A 23,617-nucleotide genomic window follows, 5' to 3' on the forward strand; every position below is an offset into this window, starting at 1 on the left:
CAGGCACATCAGGAGCTGAAATTATTAGGTGACCAACCAGTGTCTTGACAAAGATGTTCAAATCCCTCCACATACTGCAGAGGTTTTTATAATTATTAATTATGGATTTTTTTTTAAAGGGGCATTTGATTGCATTTAATTTACTAGTTATTGATATAGATTATTCAGCCTTTGAAAACTGTTCTGTGGCTCTGGAGGAGCTTTGTCAAAGCTGATGGTGACATAGTGATGTCATCAGGGTCAGAGAGTCTATGTTACAAACTGCGGGCGTAGAGTTTGTTAGTAAGAGGGGCTGCTATGATCTTTAACGCTCTTTTAAAAAAAAAATCTGCATCTCTAAAGTCCCTGAAGTTTATGTAAGTGCAATACTTAATCGTAGCAGTACTTTTTTTTTTTTTTTTTTTTTTTTTAGTAAAGAAAACCAAATACGAAGATTTGCTGACTCTTCTCTATGTCATACTATTCTAAACCAGCCGGCTTTGGTGTTTTTAAAGCGAGGGATGGGTAACTTTTTAAAGAAGAAATAATTCAATCTTGAACAGACCCCTGTTCAATACACTCGGGGGTTTTTGCTTTTAAAGCCCTACTTGGTTTGGTATGACCAGTAGCTTTTGGTTGCTTATGTTAGCAAACTTTACACAGACACAAGTCAGTTTACTAACTTAATGCCTTTTGTACTTGTAATTAGTTTCAGTGTAATTTCCACTTGTGGCCACAGTGTTCAGCGAAAGTTACATAGGCTCACTTTAAGATATTACTTTGGTTTCTGGTAACTTCTGACAGGCATTTATTATTTTAGATTAAACAATCCAAATAAATGTAGTCAAAACTCTTAAACTTACATGTAAAAACTGATAGTTGTAGTCCTAAAATTGTGCACTGTATTACACATTACAGGTCAGCATAAGGTGCAGCAGGACAGACAGAAGAGAAAAGAACAGGTGTTAGAGAACAGATGGAAGTTTCCCCTCAGTCTTCTTAACAGCTTTTTGAATACAGTCAACACACACACACACACACACACACACACACACACACACACACACACACACACACGTGCGATCAAGCAGTCCTCATCACACATCCCTCTGTCCTTACCCTGCTCTCTTCCTCCTCTCTTCATCCTTTCTTCCACTCCTCCCCTCCCTCCTCTGTTGGCAGAATCTGGTCGCCGGCTCAGCTGCGTTGCCACGGCAACAGCAGCCTCCTCCAGCACCTGCTGTCCCCCACTTCCTTTCATCCCTCCGTCGTTCAGCCCCCCGTCGTCACCCTCTTCCCCTTCTCCTCCCCCTCGTCCTCCTCTCCCTCCCTCTGTTCCTCCGATGGCCCTCTGTCAGCCCCTGTTCACCAGCGAGGAAACCCCTTCCTCTGGAGGTAAGAGACGTGCTGTGTCACCTCATAACACACCTGCTTGTAAGTGTGCGTTGTCTTCTGTTTGCCTCCATTACTGAGTTTCCTGACCTTCTGTTTTCGTCACCCAACGTTCACGTACAGCAGAAGACCGCTCAGCTGAACGGGCTCTGAGAACCAGCAAACAGCACTAATGAGCTGCGTGTTTGTCTGGTGACACTAGAAAAGAGTCTTTTTCTGGCTACTTTGAAAGAAAATTCAGTTTGTTTTGCAACTTATTTTCATAGTTTTGGCCATAAGACTTATCGATGATAACATTTTACTCACCAATAGCTCTTTTCATTTAAACAGTTCAAGTTACTGAGGAGCCCCAGGAACTAAATCAGAAACTAAAAATCCCTTTTGCTTAGTCTATCTGGAGAACTGTGACGATTGTTCAAAGTAAAAACAACACGTGACTTTTAAACAAGATGAAGTAGCAACAGTGATGTAATGAATGGATGTAAAGGAGACATGTAAAGGTGGAAAACAAGCTGCCGAGTGTTGTATGGTTATTTATTCCTGCTTTACTGCATAACGGCATTGACTCATAGAACAGATCAGTTGTTATTTTTCTCTGTTGTTCACTCGCTCGTTCGCTCGTGTTCTTTCTTGCTCTCACACTTTATATGTTGCTCATTTAAGACAAGTCAGGGAGTCAAAACTTTGTTTTTAACATCAGTAAACATTGCAACAATGGTTCCCAACTTGGGTGTCAGGAGCCCGCAGGGGGTCGCAAGATAAATCTGAGGGGTCATGAGATGTGGATGCAAAGCATGAGATTAAAAAGATAGGTCAGGAAAGTTTTCAGAGTATGTCAGAGTAGGGGTGGGCGATACGAATCAAATCCTCTGGCACAGAATCGCGATATCGATACATATATGGTGACATTTCTAGAAAAAATTACCAAAAAGAATGCTTTTGTCTAATCAAGTGAATTAAATGTCACACAAATAAAGGCACTGACTCGTTGTTAGCATTATTGCCCATAATGGTCTAATACACCCAAAGATATTAAAGGGATGGATACCACATTATAAACGGTATGGCAAAATACCTGATGGTAGGAAAATGTATATTGACTCATGGTATGTATGGTCATATCACCCAATCTCATGTCAGAGGAAAGGCCCTGCTTCCTCCGGTGTAAATGTGGGTAAAGTCCCTGAGTTCCTAAACAGGTTCCTGGGTTCCTATAACATTACCTGTGGTGGAAAAAGGCTAAAAAATGATGTGTTTCAGAATTATAGACAGCATTTACTGAAATGTAAGGAAGCACCAGCCGGCTGTGTTCATACCAGGGTTATTGACGGGAAAATATCACTGATGCAGTTCATCGGTGGAAACAAACATCTGCAGATTTTAATAACCAGTCCGTCTTTGCTCCACTGTACATTGAAGTCAGTAAGAGCTCCACTCAGAAACAGAGGGGTGAGAAGAAGAAAAGAGCATCAGAGAGGGAGGGAGGGAGGGGGCACTGCTGAGGGGAGAGAGAGAGGATCTGAGGGAGGGAGGGAGGGAGGGAGGGAGGGAGGAGAGGGTAGACACACCAGCAGCTCTCACACACACACTTGCTCTCGCCGGTGTGACAGGTGGAAGCTAGCGTCTGTTTGCTAACCACGTCCTCTGCCGAGTGTCGCCGTGTCACAGCGATGGTCGTGTGCCTGCGTTAGCATGTCTGACTCCTGGACGGTGCTCTCCAATTTCTCACTGCCTGAGAGAAGCATGCTGCGGCGCTCCAAGAGGTACACGCTTATTTTCAGTCCATCCTTTTTTATTAGTTCAGATTTTTTTCGTCTCTGGTAGCCTGCCTCTTTTTGTCCTCTCCGCTCCTCGTTTCATTTTTGTGTCTCGATTAGTTTTTTCTTTTTTTTCTGCTGTTTTTTTCTCTTTTTCATGTTCTGCCGCTCCATCCTCGGCATCCTCTCCTCTCTCTTCCTCTTCCTCTTCCTCCTCCTCCTCTTTGCAGGTCTTAGATGCTCAGCAGGAGTTGCTCTGACTTGAAGGTCAGCTCACTGGATTTGTCTTTTGATGGATAAACAGGGCGCTCTGTCTAACTCTGTGTTTGAATGGAAGTTACTGTCACATGTAACACTGCTGGCATGTATCCTAGAACTGCAGTGTGTGTTCTTTTTTATTAAATCCCCTCTATCTGCGTACGATTTACATGTTTGTGGTGCAAGTCCAGGTTGCAAGGCGTGATTTGACGTTTGTGCATGCGACCATATGTCGTCATTTCTTCTTCTCTTTTCTGTCATTCCCTCAGTTGACCTCTCCTCTTCCTCTCCTCTCTCTCTTCTGTCAGTCAGAGCCAGAAGTGGCTTCTCCAACAGGAAAGAGAGGCAGAGACAGAGCTGTACTTATCTTTGAAGCAGCAATTTTCTTCCTCCTCCCTGTAATAACGGTTAGCTGCCACGGACAGATTTCTTCTTCTCTGCTCCTTGTCACCGCCTCCTGTTGTGTGTATTTGCCTCAACAGTGATTTTAAAAAAGAAGAGGTTGTGAAGTGAGACAGGAGGGACTCCTGCATAGCAACAGGCTCTGGCAGTTTTTGGAGTCGACAGTTTGTGTTGAGCTGTAATCAGGACAAAACTGATTCATCACTCACACAGAAAAATAGTGACCTGAAGGGTTGGGAGAGAATTTCTCTTGCTGTTTTCTGACCTTGTCGTAAAGGTCCAGTGTGTAACATTTAGGAGGATCTATTGGCAGAAATGGAATATAATATTTATAAGTATGTTTTCATTAGAGTATAATCACCTGAAAATAAGAATCGTTTCGTGTTTTTCGCGAGTTTCGCGGCTATCGTAGTTTCTCCTACACACTTGGAAGGGGAGGGTGAGGCGAGCGGTGTTCAAATGGTTGCAAACTGCAATTTCACCACTAGATGCCACTAAATCCTCCACACTGGACCTTTAAGATATGTCAAACTATCTTCCACAGCTTTTTCACAGCCTTTCTAATACCAGATGTACAAATGTGGAATGTGCACAGTCTGCTTTGATTTTTAGATAACGTAATGTGAAAGACAAGGTCATTGTGTCTGCACGTCAATCAGTTAGGAGTGTGCTTCTGCGTCATTTTTAACACAACACAGCTTGTCAGAATGTATTTCCTATTTCCTTCTCTGTCCTCTCTCATTTTTCACTGACCAGATGCTCACAAGTGCTTAGTTTAAAATTTTATCAAAATCTTTACACATGCATACATACATACACATAAACATCTCCGCAGACCTACACAGAAAAGGGTGTTATTGCGCAACTATAAGGTCGCAGAAGCTTGCAAATGGAGCCGATGCACACAGCTCCAAAATCTTAACAAGCTAAATGGTTGGTCCGACTTAAAGTTAACTAAAATTATCAACTGAATGTAAAGAAATAACAGTTTTGACGTTATGTCAAAGACATCGATGTATTGTGTTGCAGAGATATCTACTGAATGTTAGCATGTTAACCAGCTAGCCCCGGCTTGTTCTGTCTCGTAATACCACTTAGTACCTCGAGAGGTGATAGTCTGATAGTATATTTTAATATTATGAAGAGTACGGTCTAGACCTGCTCTATAGGAAAAGTGCAATGAGATAACTTCTGTTATGAATTGGCACTATATAAATAAAATTGAATTGAAATTTAACTAAATTATAGTTCAGGCCCGGTTAGCTTCACAGCTAATTGAGCTAACTAGCAACAGGTGGAGAGTAGCCTCAATTCATACACATTGCACCTTTTAATGTTATACTCAAACTCCATACAATAATAAAAGGAAGCAGCCACACGTGTGCATGTTTGTGCATGTTTGCTCATGTGCAGCTGGAGAAGCAGGTTCCAGCCTTTAGAAGGGCCAAAGGTTGATTTTTGTCTTCCAGTCTCCATGTTACAAGGGAGGCTTTGTATGTTGGAGTTTCCCCTTTAGCAAACACCTCCTGATAAATGCAACTAACATCAGGGCTATAAGGAGATTTTTGATTGATCCATTTAAGCTGCTCTGTGTTTCAGGTACTTTTTGATGATAATGATGTTTATGCAGGTGTTTCGGTGAAAGCAACGTGGAGCATGTTCTCTTTTTCAGTTAAACTGGACTGAAACTTTCTCCTCACCACGATCATCACGTTCCGTCCCGTAGGGAATAAAAAAATAAACTGCATTAAACTTAAAGGACAAAAAACAGTCACATGGCATAAATGGGAATTGTGATGTTATATACATTTGTTTTTAGTACCTTTAAACACGTTTTTTTTTCCTCCAAAAAGCTTTTTATTATTTAACAAAAGAAGCCGAAACACAAACAGCTGCAGAAGAAATATGCAGAAATAAAATGCAGTCTAAAATAAGTAAAAGATCAATATAAATCTGAAAGGTTAAGAAAGATTATTTTTGATATACAGTGCTTCACACCAAGTCTGTACCTGTAGCTAGTCTTATTAGCAACAGGTCGTTATTGTCTTATGTAGAAAAAGATGTGGATTTGCAAAAACAAAAACTACAAACGGTTGCGTCTCTCTTATTGTTTGTAATGTGTTTTTCCTTAAAGGCGTTAACCCTGTAGCTACTTACACAAACTCACAGCAGACCAGGAGACACGAGTGAATAAGGAGGAAACACACACACACACACACACAGTCACACACTGTGGGCCGTCGCATTGATTTCCTGTGGTGGCTGTAACCCTCAGACCAGCATTATTGAGTGCACTGTGGGAAATGAGTTTAGCTGTAGATCTTATCCACATACACTCACCTGCTGTCTGATGTGTGTGTGTGTGTCTGTCTCTGTCAGGTGTATGTGTCTGTGTGTACTGTGTGTGTCAGGTGGTTTAGTTTAACGCCCACACAGCTGTTTGCTCGTCGCTAGTTTCCGCTATCTCTCTCCTGTCAGCTCTGTCACATCAGTGTATGTCTACTTCTATGACTGTGCGTCTTATGAGTTTTACAGTAGCAAAGTTATTACATTCTGAGGTTATATGCAGTTGCTCATATTGCAGGTAAAACACGAGTAAACACACATGTGCAAACACGGAAACATACCTCCCAGCTCTTTCATTTTACTCAGGTTTCTGTCGTTTACTGATGTGATTGTCTTGTTGTTCCCACAAACCTCAAATTGTTGAATGTATTGTGGAGTTGCATCTAGTTTGTTTAATGACAATTTGTGGTTGTAGGAGGAGTTAAAGCTATTTCTTGACGAATAACACTGTAATCTGTGCAGTATCTCCGGGTGTAGCTCAGGTCACCAGCTACGGTCGCTGAGCTCAGGTTTAGGTTTTGGTCTCTTTACAGGCACAATTGTACCAAACCTGGCAACCTCATTGTGATGACAAGACTTCAGGAAGTTGCACACAGTCACCTCACAACTGTTCAACAAGAAATAGTTCCAGCACATAACTCCCTCTAAAACCACAAATTGACTTTTTTACAGTTCTGTTAATGCACGGATTAAGTAAGGAAGATACAAATGTTAATCGGTGAGCTTTAGAGGTGTTAGTAGATGTATTTTGAACTTTGGACAGAGCCAGGCTTGTTTGATATCGATCTTCTCATCTCATCTTGGAGAGAAAAGCAAATAACCATATTTCCCATAATGTTGACCTTTTCCTTTCGATGGCTGACAACTCAAAAGGAGTGCTTTGTGCCCCCTCAGTAGGTATATTTTGATGTAGGTACGAATTCTGTAATGCAGCTGCAAACTGTAAGTGAACCGAAAACATTGTTAAATCGATGAGCTATCGATGAGCAAAACTACCAAAATAAGATCCAAGTTATCGAAACTGGCAACCATAAGGACTTCTTGATTTCCCATCCTCGCTTGGGTAAAACCGTGACCAATTTAGACAGACGTTTTGGTCATAAATGCTTCTTCAGCCAGAGAAAGTAATGAAACTGAGCAGCGGCGGTTCACCTGCAGCACTCAGTCACTGTGCTGTTACCTGACAGGCTGCTGCTTTGATGGTGACGAGAGGCACGCAAAAGCACTCTTTACACACACACGCACACACGCACTCGCACAGAAATGTTGCCTTCAGTCAGTTCTGCATAATGGAAACATGTTTCCCAGCAGGGATCCAAAATGCCTGCAGGAGAAAGAAAATAGAAAACCACAGTTTCTCAGAGAGTGAAACTGTGCTGCAGCAGGGACATTTGTGTATAAAAGCCAGAAACAAGTATACAGTGAGTTAATGTTTGTGGCTTGTCAACCTATAGCAACTCATTGGAGTCGTACCTTCCTCTCTCCATCCTCCGCCCAGACAGAAAGTCATTAAGATTTGGAGAATTCTTTTTTTATTGTATCGCACCATGTCCTGCCCCCTTTTTGACCTTACCCCTCCCTGTCTCCTGCTTGTCTTTATTACAGACACTTCAGCTCCATCACTTTCTCATTTCGTCCTCAGTCATTTGAAAGGTGCGTTCGATGCACCTGCTCAGATGTAAATCCATATTCATAAGGCAGCCACTGAGCTTTGTTCATTAGCCGCTGAACAAAGCTGTGAATTAACCTACACAAACTGAGCGGTGCTTTAGTCTCAGTGGGACTCACAGTGTGCTGCAGGCTCTTAAGTGTCATCTTTATGTCCTCCCCTGTTAAAGGTAGTTCTTTTTGGGGGGGGGGGGGTTCTTGCATCATTTTCTCTTCCTTCATTACTTTCTTTCCTTTCTGATCTTTTCTCTAATGGCACTGTCTACTCAAAACAACAAGACAACAACTGATTTGTTGCCAGATTTCTGTGAAAGTTTGGTGATGCTTTTTTTTTTTTACAGGTTCCATAATTTCATAGAAATGAACTGATACGCAACTGTATATTCACAGAGGATTTCCTGCAAAATTACTGTTTAATTTGGTAGCTATAATAGGGAAATAGCAGCAGTCTTCAATTGGTACACTTCCAGTTAATTCATTCCATTTAATTACTAGTTATACCACTAGAACGTGTGTGTTTGTGTGTAAGATGAAAAAATTCCCTGAGCACACATCACTGAATATCCAACATGGCAGCTCATCCCTCACACAGGTGTGTGTGTGTGTGTGTGTGTGTGTGTGTTTGTGTGTGTAGACCACATGCTACACTCAAACTGCTGATGCTGCACATCTCAACAGATGGCAGGAGACACATATACGCACATGTCCACGCACACACACAGCATGCCATATCTACATGGCATGCAGTAATTATTTGTCAGGTGGGTATGTGAAGTAGACACAAGCCCGCCATAGATCAAATACCTAATATTCCCCATATGCACACGCGACATAATACATTTCTTCTTTACCTAAACCTTATTCTTATGTTAACTCTAAAACCCGAATCCCCAAACAGCCCTCTGAAGAAGCGAGGGCCAGACTAAATGTCCTCACCTTCCTAAAATATTCTTAAACTTAAAGCCTAAAAGTCAAACTGGTCCTCACAAACATAGACTTAGAAGAGCACACAAACAGCAAAGATGAAGAGCTCCATTAAGACAAACCTCTAACGGAGACGTCACACTGATCATTTAACTGTAGCAAAGATTTCAGCCCTAATCGCTTCATGTGTCTTGTGATCATCCAGGCAGGTTCGGCCTCTAAGAAACACTACACTACATGACTACATAATTACAGCCAGCAGATGTGATGGACCAATTAACACAACACACATGCTGTTAGTGTGCCGGCACTGCAAGAGCCAGTCAGAAGCGCATGTGTGTGTGTGTCCATTTCTTCACTTAAGATATTTTCAAACTGACAGAGTTTTCAGTTAATGCACAGAAGAACTGAAGGAAGAGGCTGCTGAAGTGAACCTGCTGTCAGGAGGTGCAGTCTGGCAGCCAGCACCATCAGAGAATCACTGATCTTACACCAAATCCATGCACAATAATTACGCACAGGCGTACACAACAACACATGAATTCAGCCTGCACGTGTCCAGATCAATCTTGTTACACGCAATATTGACAGAAGATAAAGTCAGCTGCACTGAACAGGACAGAGTTGCGCACACACATTTAAAATTATAGATGACAAGATATTAGATTTTAATTAGATTTTATGTTCTTATATCATTCTTTGCAGCATTTGAAATGCTGAGAGTTATTTATCAGTTTTTCGAGACCTACCTCTAACTCAAAAGTTTGTTGCTTCCAGAGAAGCTCGGGTCTCTTTTTTTAGGGAGCTGTGCCCCCCTGGCTCCCCCATAATTTGAACACTGGTTTCAGTTCGTTTAGGTTTACAAATAGACACAGACAGAAACTAAACCAAAGTACTTTAGGAATGAGAGGTACCATTCATTGTCCGTCACGGTCTCAACAAAGAGTTATGCTATCTGCAGCTCGCAACTCCCCTCTTCTTCCTCCACTTTAATCCTCTGGTGTCTGCCCTCTGACAGGATAGACAGATAAGTTCGCCCTCTTGAAGCTTGGCAACTAATCCAAAATGACAAATGACAACCTGTGAGGCCCTATAAGCTCAACTTCGCCCTTAGGTTATCGGTGAATACTTTGATGTGTTCTAAAGAGTTCGTCATCAATCCAAATGCTCAAGTACATATTTATATTCATCGACTTGATCAGTACAAACACAATTAAGTGTGACAGTTTTGAAAATGGGATGTTCATATGTTTTTCTTGCAACATAAATTTAGTTTTGTCTGCATTTAAAAGAGCTTTCAGATTAAAAAGTGCCCTTTGGAGATTGTTAAAGTCAAGCTGCAGTTGTTCAGTGGCCAGGCTTATAGACTGAGCCTGAGCCATCATCGGCATAGAGATACTTTCATCAGTGTGATGCAGTGTCATCATTATATGTGATGAACAGCCCAGGACCCAGAATAGATCCCCTGGGAACATCTTTTATACAGTAATAAGCTCAGTTCTTGGGTTGCCCAACTTCACTGAAGGTGTGATGGTGTTCACTGAAAATAACAATGGCATCTGTCTTAACTTGCGTCATACTCTGCCGGTGTGTTTTGGACTTGAGAGGTGGCAGCTGTAGAAATGTGTTACTTTAGAAAGGCATCATCCCAGTGTACCTGGAGGTCTCATCACAGCCGCCTCTTCCGTATGTCATTTCCTCTGAGTGTAACGAGCCTCGTCTCGAGTCATTACGGACACTCCGAGCTTCAGAGCGAACAACAAAGAGGGAAAATCCTGTTAGCTCAACCTGTGGGTGTGTTGGAGCTGTTAGGTGTGAAGACTGGCGCTTCATTTCCTCCTCTTCCCTTCTGTCTGGGGACAGATGTCACAGCTTTAAAGCAGATGGCTTTTTCCTCTACAAGCATCTTTTGTACAGCAGTGTGTGTGCACACACCCACACAAATATATACACAACAAACACAAAGTAATTTCAGCCCAGAGGGGAGCTGAACCATTTCACTGCAGGATCAACCTCATAATGACTGTTCAGTCATTAGCGATGGAGCCTGAATCGACATTCTCCAATGTAACACTCCAGTGGAAATGATAATGACGACAAAATCAAAAACCCTTTTCTAGTCTAAACATATAATGCCTTATATTATTTAAGATGAAATGAAATGTTTCTCTCAGGATCCAGCTATAAAAAAAACAACAAAACATCAGACAAAACATGAAAACAACACTTCTATGGGTGCATCAAAAACCTTGTGGAAATAAAAGATCAAAGTTTGCCCAACTGCGACAATGGATTAAAACAGATATAAACATTATTGTCCTGCAGTAGAGAGCTGACAGTATTATCTGTGAATATTTAGTCATTAAAAATTGTTTAAAGGGAATTTAGGATTGTTGTTGTTGTCTCCACTTGAAGATCTGTGACAAATTACAGTAATTGTCCAGTCAGGGCTGCCGTACCCAGTGTTCAGATCGGCCTATTAGAGGCTGATGGAGTGCCTCATCTGCCTCCACTGTATTATTATTGTTTCCAGGCAAATAGGCTACAGCATATTTAACAGTTTTCTTGATTGCAGCAAATAAACATCTTTGTTTAAATAAAGCAAATTTAGACAAAAGAAGTGGTTTGTATTTTACTTGCTTAAGGTGAACGAAAGGAAGTCGCTGTGACTGTTGGCTGTGTGTTGCCTGATTGTAGCTGTGATTTTGACTGATGTCTGCGTGTGTCATCACTGTCCTCTGGTGTGAAGGACACACAGTGTGTGGAGCAGCTCTCGCCTCAGTGAAACTGTAACATCTGTGAGTTCACCAGCAGTGCATGTATGAAAGCAACACACACATACGCTGTCTAATGTGTGTGATCAGATGTGTGTCTGACAGCCAGAGTGGACACCTGCTGTTATTGATGCAGAGCTGCTGGGGTGTTTGGACATTTTTGGAACCGGTACAAATGACTGACTTTTACATGCGTGAGAGGTGAAAGTGTGTTTTCCTAATGTGTGTCTGACTAGTGACTGTGGCTGTTAACTTTATAGCTCAGTGTGGAGAAATGCCAAAATAAGGCTTGTTTACATTCAGAGAAGCCAGTTGCACAAAATCAGTGATTGGAAATCTGTGTGTGGTTCATTGCAAAGCTTCTTGACATTCTAGCTATTCTAGATGTTATGCAGATAGAACAGTTGCAATGTGGACTGTATTGATTTAAAATCTGAACTCGGATTTGGATGAATTCACTGAGCTGAGTTTGGTGTTTATCCTCAGCTGTCGGACGAGCAACCGGAAGAGCCTGATTGTGACATCCAGCACCTCCCCCACCCTGCCACGACCCCATTCACCTCTGCATGGACACACAGGTAACACGCACGCACGCACACACACACACACACACACACACATATATATGCACTTCATCTGACTTGAAACAATAAGATTTATTTTTTAAATACCTTAACATTACCTTGATACCAGCAGCAGCCTTATTAGCAGTTTGGAAACTAATGAAATGCCACAGTTTTTCAGCAACTTTGAGTGTGGTTTAAAGTAAAAGTTTATTAGAGCAAACTGATTAAAGTAACGGATGCAGCAGCACCAGACTAAACACTGATTCATCTTCTGGGGACCATGAATATCCACAATATCTAAAGTGTTGGACAGACAGACGAACCGACTGACATCATCATCTTTAGTGTACCTGAGAGCAAAAAAAATGATCATTATTAATTGAAGGTGTTGTATCACCTGTTTTTGCAGCAATGTTCATTTGTTCCTGCTGAAAGGTGTGTGTAGTAACAGCAGGTGAGGTGTGTTACATGGAGTCATGTTGTTTACTATCACACACCAACAATGCTCAATTAACAGCTCAGACTGCACACTGAGCACAGCACAGCGAGATATTTGATTGCATGGATTAAGGCTGCCTACAGACCACAGATCGTCCAGATTTTTAAAGATGACTTCATTGGGTTGGATATATTTGTGCAAATTGAGAGTGTGTTGTATCTGATGATGCTACACGAGAGAATGACATCCTGCCCTGCCGCCTGCCAAGAGACCTTGTTCATTCAGCTGTTGACATTACGCCTGTCACGATAACTACTTTTGTTGGAAAATATATTTTACCAGCAATGATTGCGACAAACGTTATTATTGTCATTTTAAGGGCATTTTCATCTCATTCCATCTCATTCATTTGCATAAAACACTGGGGCTGTGTCAGTTGCAGCAAGGCAGAGACAGAGAAATCTTTAGCCAAATAATCACAAATTCACTACAGGGACATTGTATATTTGAAGTAAAAACTTTTTTTTTTAAATCTACAAAGGGAGGGAGAAGATCGAACAAACTATTTACATATTTACAAGCTATAGGATCACTGTAATCCAAAGACCCGGGGAAAAGAGCGAGAGAGAAGCTCGAACCTGCTGCACCTACTGACTGTCTGCACACAGCACAAGAGGAGAGGCGACACCCGGCGCTGCTGGCAGAAGAGCCGAGGACTGCGACTACTCTGAGCAGCATGTATGGGAATGAATTACAATAAAATAAATATGAATATATTTCTCGCCTTTTGCACGATGGTCTGAATAGGTCGCTAAATTTGTTGCTGGTCACTTAAATTCGCTAAGAGGGTCTGAAAAGTCGCTAAATCTATCGAGAAAGTCGCCAAGTTGGTGTGTGGAGAGAGGAAACTCCTCACAGAGAGCAGACGACGAGAGGACAGAAGCAGCGCGACCGGAAGTGACAGCAAAACGTGTCTCAGCATAGATTTTTCTGTTCATTGGGCTCAGGCGCTGTGAGAAAACACTTCAGCGCTGCGCCCGAAGTCTTATAATGCCGGGAAAACACTGCTGGTCATTCTGACATCATGTCGGCTAAAATGTTGGTGACATTCTTATGTAAGCAAACACGCATGGAAACACAACGGGCAATATCGAGGTCAGCAAAAATGGTCGAGGTCATGTCCATATATTGTAACATAATTATCGCGACAGGCCTAGTTGACACTACGCACTGTTTTCCTGTAAATGTATGATGCAATAAAACCATCAACATGTGCTCTTTTTGAATTGATTGATAGGAGCATGTGGGTATAAAACAGATCATATAAATTCAGCTCTGGACAAACTGATACTTACATTGCTGTTAGAGCCTGACCGATAAGTTGGCATAGCATGGCTGATTTTAATCTATATCACAGGTATATCTGAGAGCACTGACAAGTTTATTTGTCATCTCTAAAATGTCCCACTTACTACATATCTTGGTCACAATTCTTTAAAGACTAAGTTTAATAGATCCTTATCAAAAATGCTTGTTTATTTTATGTGATAACGTAAAAAAATAAATAATAATGTGGCAATATATCCTATTGATATCTGCATCAGACCCAAAAAGCAGTATGGGTTGGGCTCTAATTGATGTTTCCCATTTGGCCAAGTGACTCGAAAGTCACTTGATCTCTGCTTGATCAACAGAAAATTATTTGACCACAATTTTGTATAATCAGCTCGACGTTATGGTCACTAATCAAGCAAGAAGTGCAATCATCGTCTCTGTTCCAGCCTCGTTTTTCTGTTTTATATATCGTTGTAAACTGAAAAAATCTTGTCTTACAAAACAAGCTATTTGAAGGCATCACCTAGAGCTCTAGGACATTTTAATGGAAATGTTTCACAGTGTATTATTCAACAAAAATAATCAACAGATTAATTTAAAAAAAAAAAAAGATTTGTTGATTTCAGTGTAAAGTAACAACTGACTCTTATGAAGCTTCTGAGGAAAAGCAGCCGTTCTCACAGGCACTGCACACACATGTTAGTGAAATGTAGTATGTCTGCACATATTTAGTGTGTGTGTTTCATGTTCTTATATCACGGTGGGGACTTTAACCTGAATGCACGGGGACTTTTAGGTCCCCATGGGTAGAGACTGCTTTTTGAGGGTTAAGACTTGGTTTTAGGGTACAGGTTAGGATCAGGGTTAATGTTGGGCATTTAGCTGTGATGATTAAGGTTAGGGTAAGGGGCTAGAGATAGCATTATGTCAATGACTGTCCCCCACGAGGATAGTGAAACAAACTTGTGTGCTCTGACAGGATTTTTGTGGAACACGCCTGACAGCATGTAAGACAAGAACACAAAACCCTCCAAATCCACCACCAGCAACACACCCACCCAGCCCCCTCCACCCTTCAAATGTAAAGAGGGGGAGAGAGAGATGAATAATAGTGATATTGACTAATGGTGACTGAAGGGGAGCAGGCGACAGACTCAAAATATAGATTGGAGGGACGGAATAAAAATGGATTGGTGACAGCGACTGAATGGGAAGAGAGAAAGACGGCAGGATGGATATGAAAGATGGTAAAATATCGACAATTATATCTGTCTCTGAGGAGAGAGCTCCTCATTAACGGTGTGTGTTTGTGCTCAGCTGACGTCTCATTTCCTGCTCAGGAAATAATGGAACTCGCCAACCTGTCCCACACACACACACACACACACACACACACACACACACACACACTTGTGTGGTTGTGGTGTTGTTGAAATGCCTTTTTATCCAGTAAGTTCTGACCTCTTAAAAATACAAGTACATGTACAAACACAAAAACTCAAATGCAAATGCTCTTTAGGCGAAATCTTTGTGTAAATCAATTGGTGTATCTCACTGTCACTCAAAACATCTTTTTTCATCTTCCTCACAAGCAAGTTTTGTAACTCCTCCCAGCATCTTGTTATGGAAATCCAAGCAACACGTGCCCATCAAGTTAGCTTGTGTCCCACTCTCCTGAAGTGACGGAAGAGGCTGTAAAGAACTATTATAAATAGTTTTCAATGTTATTTAGTAAAGTCTTAGTAAATGTTTTCAGTCAAATTTATGAGTAATGGCTTATTGTTGCACTCTATTAGTTTTCACCTGTGTTATTATTATTATTATTATTATTATTATTATTATTATTATTATTATTATTATTGGTTATGTGGCTGTTGTAAACCCATAGTTGACTGTAACGAGCTATTGTGTTTAACACCTTCATGCGTATATAAATGCATTTTGTAGCTGTCTTTTTCTAGGTGAACCTGAATTCTACCTGTATATAATTGCTCAGGACTCTTGAATGTAATTATTCACAATAAATGTTGAAGGGGCGGCGTCCTGATCGCTGTCAGGAAGGCTCGGTTCGACCTTGTTGCATGTCATACCAATCTCTCTCTCCCTCCGTTTGCTGTCGGTGCTCTTTACTGTACTCTATCCAATTACAGTGAAAGTGCCAAAACAGTAATAATAAAATATAAATGTCGATTCGTTTTCAAACAGCCCAGGTTATTCTGAAAAAGAAAATGTGCAATAAATCTATATTTGAAGCTAATAAGAGACTTTAAAAAGCAGATAAATGGAAGGAGCAAAAAAACTTTTGACAAGAGAGTAAAAGCATGTTTGCGAGCTTATATCATGCGTCATATAATTCACACGTGAAGATTTTCATTTGATTTGAGCATAAATTTATAAACTCCAATGAGACTTTTGGCTGTTGGCTGGAATAAATAAGCCATTTAAAAACAAAAGTCCGGGCTCAGGGAGCGTGTGATGTGCTTTGGTCCTCATTTTTGACATTTTCTAGACTAAATATTAAATGAATCGGTCAATAATGAAAACAGTCGTCAGTTGCAGCCTTAGAGACGGAAAGGGTGTATGAAAGTCAGGTAGTCTGGTGGCGTTGTGGTTGCCGGTTTGGGGGTCACAGTGTGGTGCAGCATCCATAATACTCTGTCCTTCTTTTGCTCCATCCTTCCATCTCTTCCTCTTTTTCTCCTTCCTGCCGTCTCCGTCCCCATCCACCAGACTGCTGTGGCTGCTGTGTTGCCATGGTAGCAATGCCACCAGTCTTGCGGTCCGGCTCACAGTCCTGTCTTTTTGTGTCCAGGACCCTGCCGAGGAAATAAATACTGCTAATTAAAAATCACTAATTAATATTGCTGCGCAGTAAAATATTGCTTTTAGGCTTAAATGTTTAAATAAAAGGTTAAGTGGGGTTTCAGCCTTGTGCTAAATTTTACCTCCACAGAAACTTACACGTTAACAGAAACCTTTAGCTGTGATATCTCACTGTTGGCTGGTGCTTAACTGATTAATATGCACCACTGGAGGACATTAAACCTTTCCCTTCATTCCCAGAGACCATCTTTATACATAGATAATTGCTTTTTTTCTTCTTTTTCTCTCCATCTCTCTCTCTGGCCCTAATCATGAATTTCATCATGGTTTCAATCATTCAACCATTTACTGCTAATCAAATGGAGAGTCCTCAAAGTCTAATATCCTGAGGGGCTGATGAGGACCAATCCCCTCCAAAAATTACTTCTATTAAATGTTGAAAGTTTGCATTAATCCTTTCTCATACCCACTTCGATCTCTTTTTTTCTTGCTAGTCATCTCCATAATTCCCATAATCCCCTTTTCTCCTTTCAACATCTGCATCTTCTCTTTTTCTTTCTCTCCGCCCACCCTCGACTTCCTTCTCCCCTCCTGGCTGACAGCGAGCTGTTATTTGGCAAAGAGCAGCTGATGATTGGCAGCGCTGTGTGCTCTGACTTCTGATGAATTCTGTCAAACAATCCGCCGCTCGTCTTTGTAATTGTAATGAAGGACAGAAAGAAAGACAGCAGGGGTTTCAAGCTTTTCTCTTATTCAGTTTCTTGTCACACATTCCTGAGGAAATACAAGTTTTTTTCTTTCCGCCCCCTCCCTAATTATTGCTGTATTTTGTTATCCCAACCACACTCTCCCTGGAGAGGGAGCGAGACTGAAGAGGCACAAAGCAGATATTACATTTGCATGTAACTCATGCACTGGTGCATTTCTTGGTCTTTGCTAAAGTAGGTCACTGTCACTGCAGTTTGCAGCACAAAAACTTCTAAAAATGTGACAGCAAAGCAGCTTCTGTACCTGTTGTGATGAGACCGCCTACCAGGTAATTTACATTCCACTTGGCTTCATTGTTCAGTTTCAAAATACAATCCATAGAGTGATTTTCTTTGTGGAAAGTAAGAGTGATTCGATTTTTCTCTGTAACCAATCAGGGAATGTCACCATGCTGAAAGTCACTCTGGACCCCTGTGGGCATCACATGACTGTGTTATCAATGACGCATTTTGGTGTTTGTAGTATCAGTTCAGAGCTGGAACGAGTGACCTCTGTGACTTTGGCTGATAGTTGGCACTTGTCACTGACCAGTGACTGCTTGTGGGTCAGTGGGCCACAAAAGAAACCTGAGCATCGTGCAAACGAACAGATGGGTAACGACCAAACAAACTGTCCTCTCAGAACAGGTAGCTTATCAGTCTTTTGTGTGAAATGAGTACCAACAAATTCAATTATAATCGATTATGGGTAAACCTGGGTAAATCCTCTGAGGAACCACTGGTTTATCAGCGTGTTTGTCAGTAATATAACATGTCAACAGGAAATGGAAAATTGGCGTGTTTCTAAGGTTGTTGCTACTATTTCACTTAAAGCTTAATGCCGGCCACAAGACTTTCAAAATCTCTTAATTGCTGTTCTGCTCACACTAAGACATTTTTTCCTGGACTGTTGTCATGTAGATGTGGAGTGATCTTAGACGAGGTGTGTGCCATTACAGCACTTTTCCATTTGTACAGATTTGCAACTGGAGTGAATGATCACAATATTCAATGAAAACATGTGAGACAGATACAGGAGTTTTAAGGCTAATGTCAATACTTGAAAGTTTAAATAATCACTAATATTGGCAGAATTTGTTTTACATAGACACATAATGCACATTTTTTTTGTAAGGATCCCTGAAATTTATTTATTTTATCAAATAGTGGTCAAGTTGAGCATTGAGTGGGGCATTTTACAGTCGGAAAAATAATCTGTACTCCCTCGTGCTGAGTAGTATGTAAACAAATCTTTGGCATTTCTTTGCAGTATCTTGTTACTCATCAGCCGACATATATGCCAATAGCCATATATCTGCAATAAGATAATATCTGACCTCTCCACCTTCAGTCTTTGTCTTCCTCCCTCATCAGATACTCTTCGTCCCCCATCTCGGCCTCCAACTGGAAGTGCGTCTTATTTTTGGCGCAGAGTGCAGAAGGCTATACTTTTGAAATACAACTAAATATAATTTTTCATTCTGATAAATCTTTCTATCAGTTATTCAGTAAATCTATAAAATGTCAACAGTTCCTAGAGCCCAAGCAGCAAATTAGCGGCGATTTATTTGATGTTCAGTCAATCAGTTAATTGACTGACTGTCTAATCATTTCAGCACTAAAATCAATTATCACTTCAAAACAAGGATGAGGGTTTCTGAGGTGGTTTGGGACACAGAGATCCCAAAAGCCTTTGCTAACACCGAGCTCATGTCACACGCCTGAGAGCACACACACATATTATCATGCAAATAGATCTGAGAAGCCCCGACGGTCCTATATACACACACAAACACACTTTTTACACATCACTGCTGTGTGTGATTTGTCTTTACAGAAAAAGATGGATTGTTCTGTCTGTGAATAAGCCTTACATTGACTACACACACATGTATGCACACACAATTGGAGCCATGAAGTGTGCCAGTGCAGTGCCCTAGCCTGCTAACAGCGCCAGTAAGACCTCGGTGTCTTTTAAATGTAACTTCAGCAACGTCCACGAAACACACAAGGTCATGTATGAGACACTTCACACAAGTGCGACGGACACTAACAAGCTTCTGTTTGACTAATAACTCCCGTGTTCCCTCGAATGTGTGCGTCCATGTTCTGCACTCCAGCTACAGACGGAAACAGAGATTCCCATCTGACAAAAAGCAAATGCTCGTATTAATATTTGAGGTTCTGCTCTGTCCAGACACGCTGCTGAGGAAAATGCATAATTGATGTGCAAATGTCCGACTACTTAATCTCTCCTTCTGTTTCTGAGGCCGACAGCCTTTCCCATCCCATCCATCTGTGTGTGTGTGTGTGTGTGTCACCTTCGCCCTCTCCCTCCGCTGAATTATTAGTTACACCGACACTCAGAGTGCTGTGTTTCCCTGCAGATAGACTGGCCTTGAATATTCGTATCCATTACGCTGTGTATGTATGGATGTGTCCGTATGCTTATTCATTGATCTCAGGTTTATTCATCTATTTTCTGGGTGTCAGCTCCACAGCAGATGTTTTATGTTCAGTGCATGATTGTTTCTTCTTTCTGCTGAACCTGATTAAAACACAGAGCATCAGACTGAATTACTGTTTCGTTTCCACTTAATTATTCAGTGTGACATTGAGTTCATGTTAGCCTTTTTTTTTTATTTATATCGATGGTATCAGACGTATCTTACCTGCCAACGTCATTTTCAGTCCACATGGAAGTTGCAGTAACGGTTGCTAGGACCACTGCTGAAAAATAACACCTTCTTAATGTTTTTTAGAAACATGGCACACACAGGTGTGATTAATATTGGTTTAATACTGATTTTTACTAGTTCACTGAAATGAATTAAAGCATCAGTCCTCTTTCTCTTCGCCTCCTAGTCTTCCACTATATGACAAATGGCGCGGATACAGCCATTGTTGTTTTCTTTTCTGACACCTCACGTACGTCAGGTTGGGCCATTATTGCGTTGATATCCTGTAGTTTGATGCCAGCATAAGTTGACTTACGATATCTTTTACAGGTGAGTTGATGTCATTCACACTTGTCAACATTTTGGTGGCCATTTTCATGTTTTTACTTCTTATGGATGTAGCAGTTTTTCGGATTCGGGCACAGAAAGTAGACGACCCTCTCGGTGGAGCCACTTGAAGACAGTCGCTAGAAGCACATTTATGGCCCTTTTGAGAGAGTTACTGTGTGGGTACCAGTGTTGTACCTGGGATAGCAGCTCTACAAGAGGCTCTCCTGTGTGTGTGTGTGTGTGTGTGTGTGTGTGTGTGTGTGTGTGTGTGTGTGTGTGGCAGAGTGTCAGTACATAGCCATGCCGTTTATCGCAGTAAACATTAGTGTTTGTCGGCCCTAAATGTCTTGTTAAGCTCTGAAGACAGCACAGTTATCTGCGGGCCCATGTGTTGTATTTTCTGCCACTGAACAGAAATAAATCTCATTCGTGTACGACGCCATCTATCGGCGCTTATCAGGATTGCTAACGCTACCAGTTGCTATGTGTGAAAGGCTCAAACTGGGGCTACAGTCAGTCAGGGTTCTACTTTTTATACTTAGCAATTTGATATGTTTATTGCACCCTGTCATACTGTTTAACAGCAACTATATTAATATGAGACATGGTACATGGGTTTGGTCATCTTCTATCCTTTCTCCACTGAAACCTTCTCTCCTCTTTTCTCTTTCCTCTCATGTTTCCTTTTGAAGGCTGAATTTTTTTCTCTCTGTAATTCATTTGTCTCTGCATCTTTTCAGCTGTGTAGCAGTGAGTGTAAACACAGTTTGCCCTCCTTTTATCTAAATCCACTTGTCTCTGTGGATATAGGAGACGGATTAGTCAGCCCTCTTATCTCTCCACCCTCCACCTTCCTCTCAACTCCTGTATTTCTCTTTTCTCTTTTTGTCTCATGCAATTTAATTTGTCCTCATCACTTGAGATTCTCCTCTTTCCTCCATAAACCCTCCATTTACATTCTTGTTCACTCATCCTGCTCGCGTCTTGTTGAGGGCCAGAAGAAGATGGAAAAACGGAGGATAAAGGAACAAGCAGAACACTTCACACATGCACTCTGCTTTCATACAGAGGCCCATTATTTTCTGTGATTTCACATAGCCTCAACATGCAGCAGGAACTTACTTCAAATCGAATTCACCTCTGTGTTTTTAGTTTTTAATTGTTTATATTTTGAGTAGACGGTGGTTCTGGAGGTATTTTTCCCCCACTGTAAATTCACATTTCAAAAGTTTTCTAAAAATTATATCCTAAATATTCCTCAGCATGGAAACACAGTGATCTCCTGGATAATTGAACAATTCTATAAGTCTATGTTACGGCCATCAGTTTTGGGTCTGGGTCATCCCAGAATTATTTACCCAGAATCTGACGGTGAACTGATTTGTCTGCTGAATGTTTTGTCAGGCTTCTACAAAGTTTAATCTTTAGCTTCAGGTCGCCATTAGTGGAGCACATAAGAGAGTTTTTAGCTCTGTGATTGGGTGTTTGATGCTGAAATGCACCTTGGGAGTCATAGATGACTTCTCTCCTACAGTTTTTATGTCCACAGGTTAGTGCCTTTCTTTTTTTTTATCAAAGAACCAGATATTTTCTAACACAGTTGTCAATCTTTTGTACTGATCATTCAACCAAGAGAGTTTCGTGTCCATCCAAGACTTGAACTTCTCTAGCAGTCAGCTAGCAGTGTCTGTGAAGAAAATAAAAAAAATAACTTTTACTTGATGTCTCTGGATGTCCGAAATAACTCCTCTTACTTCACTACACTATCAGCTTTTATCCGTTTAAAAGCGTTTGGATTTATAAAGATTTTTTTCCCTTTTCACACAGTAATATTAGAGGTCCCATTCACTCAAAGCTTTATGTCATTGAGAAGCTCCACTGGACTAAATGCCTTTGCTGACTATCTCTGTTATTTGAAAAAAGACAGACATTAACAAAATATGGTCAGTCCACTCATCAGCTCCGAAACTGTTGTTCATCATATAGTAATTAGTTTCAGAACAGCTCATTTCTTGTGATTGTTCCTGAGCTCAATCCTCTAACAGGAAGCTGTACTGCTGTGTCCGTACGTCGAAAGTAGTGTTGTACAGTATTTGACCATATCTGAATCTATCACCTTAGCATTTGCTGAGGTAAACAAATAGATAGTTGTTTAGTGTGCTTACCTTCCCTCTTTTCTGTCTCTCAGGTACCAGCCCACTGGACAGCCCTCGCAACTTCTCCCCCAACACAGCTGCACACTTCTCCTTTGTTCCTGCACGCAGGTGAGGCACTCAGATGTGAAGGTGTGTTTGAGGGTCACACCTGGAAAACAAAATTGTGCATCTTGTAGGTAGGGTAGGATGAAAAAAATCAATAATGTAAAAAATCTGGTTGAAGTTGGGATTATAAAAATATCATTTACACAAACATTTTGCAGTTTCATCATTTGTTTTTTAGGAACTCTGGCTGATCTGGAGCAGAACCAGCAGCCTTTTAGCATTTTCTCAAGATGTCAGTATCCTTAAATCCTGTCCACTGCCCTGTTTATATCCCGTAAACTAAAGCATTATTTAGATATTGCTATTGAAACTCAGATATCATATTGGCACCAGTATTCAAAAATCTTTTATATCACAGGCAGCAGTTCTTCAACAGTACAGTTAATAATATTTTGTGGGAAATAAAATAAAAAAATAAAGAACTATAATCAGACAGGAAGTGAAGAATTTGAGGCCAGAATGGATGAGCTGTGCTTCAGCTTTTAATGTCGATATCTTTTTGAACGCTGTGAAGCGGCTCAGAGGCCTCGGTGCCTCGAGAGCCGAGCTGCTGCTGATGATAGTGTGTGAGCTGCTGAGGAGGCAGATGATCACTCTGACACTGTCACTCAAACCGGGATTAATAAACCTCTTATCTGTCTGGGCTCTCAGCACAGATAGTAATTACTGAGAGGGAAGGGTGTGGGAGTAAGAGTGTGTGCTGTGTGTGTGTGTGTTTCTTGTGTATTTGTGGGTGTTTATGAGCATTTCTGCATGTGCCTGTGACAGACAGAGGCATGCATGTTCAGGCACTTTAAAACCAAGATAAACACAAGCTCATATAAAAGTTTGGTAAAATGTAAAGAAATTCTCTGCAAGCCTGCCTCTTAAATGTTCATTAAGATTATGGTGTTTCCATGGTAACACACCTTTCCTGTCGTACTGAACCCCCGGGCTACT

General features: G+C 41.1%; 1 protein-coding gene across 17 annotated transcripts in view; it reads left to right on the forward strand.

The window, feature by feature from the left end:
* The window catches only part of mast2 (microtubule associated serine/threonine kinase 2), a 190,422-nt gene that overhangs the window by 124,451 nt on the left and 42,354 nt on the right, over positions 1–23,617 (forward strand). For 8 of the 17 annotated variants that reach the window (XM_044199303.1, XM_044199304.1, XM_044199306.1 and 5 more), the window contains 3 exons: positions 1,162–1,374; positions 11,987–12,078; positions 22,606–22,681. In XM_044199303.1, coding sequence (XP_044055238.1) covers positions 1,162–1,374; positions 11,987–12,078; positions 22,606–22,681 — 381 coding nt within the window. Of the gene's footprint in view, positions 1–1,161; positions 1,375–2,977; positions 3,135–11,986; positions 12,079–22,605; positions 22,682–23,617 lie in introns of those variants that run through there. The other 9 variants (XM_044199309.1, XM_044199310.1, XM_044199311.1 and 6 more) reach the window with 3 other exon arrangements.

This window comes from Siniperca chuatsi, linkage group LG6 (assembly GCF_020085105.1).
Source record: "Siniperca chuatsi isolate FFG_IHB_CAS linkage group LG6, ASM2008510v1, whole genome shotgun sequence".
Taxonomy (NCBI): Eukaryota; Metazoa; Chordata; class Actinopteri; order Centrarchiformes; family Sinipercidae; genus Siniperca; species Siniperca chuatsi.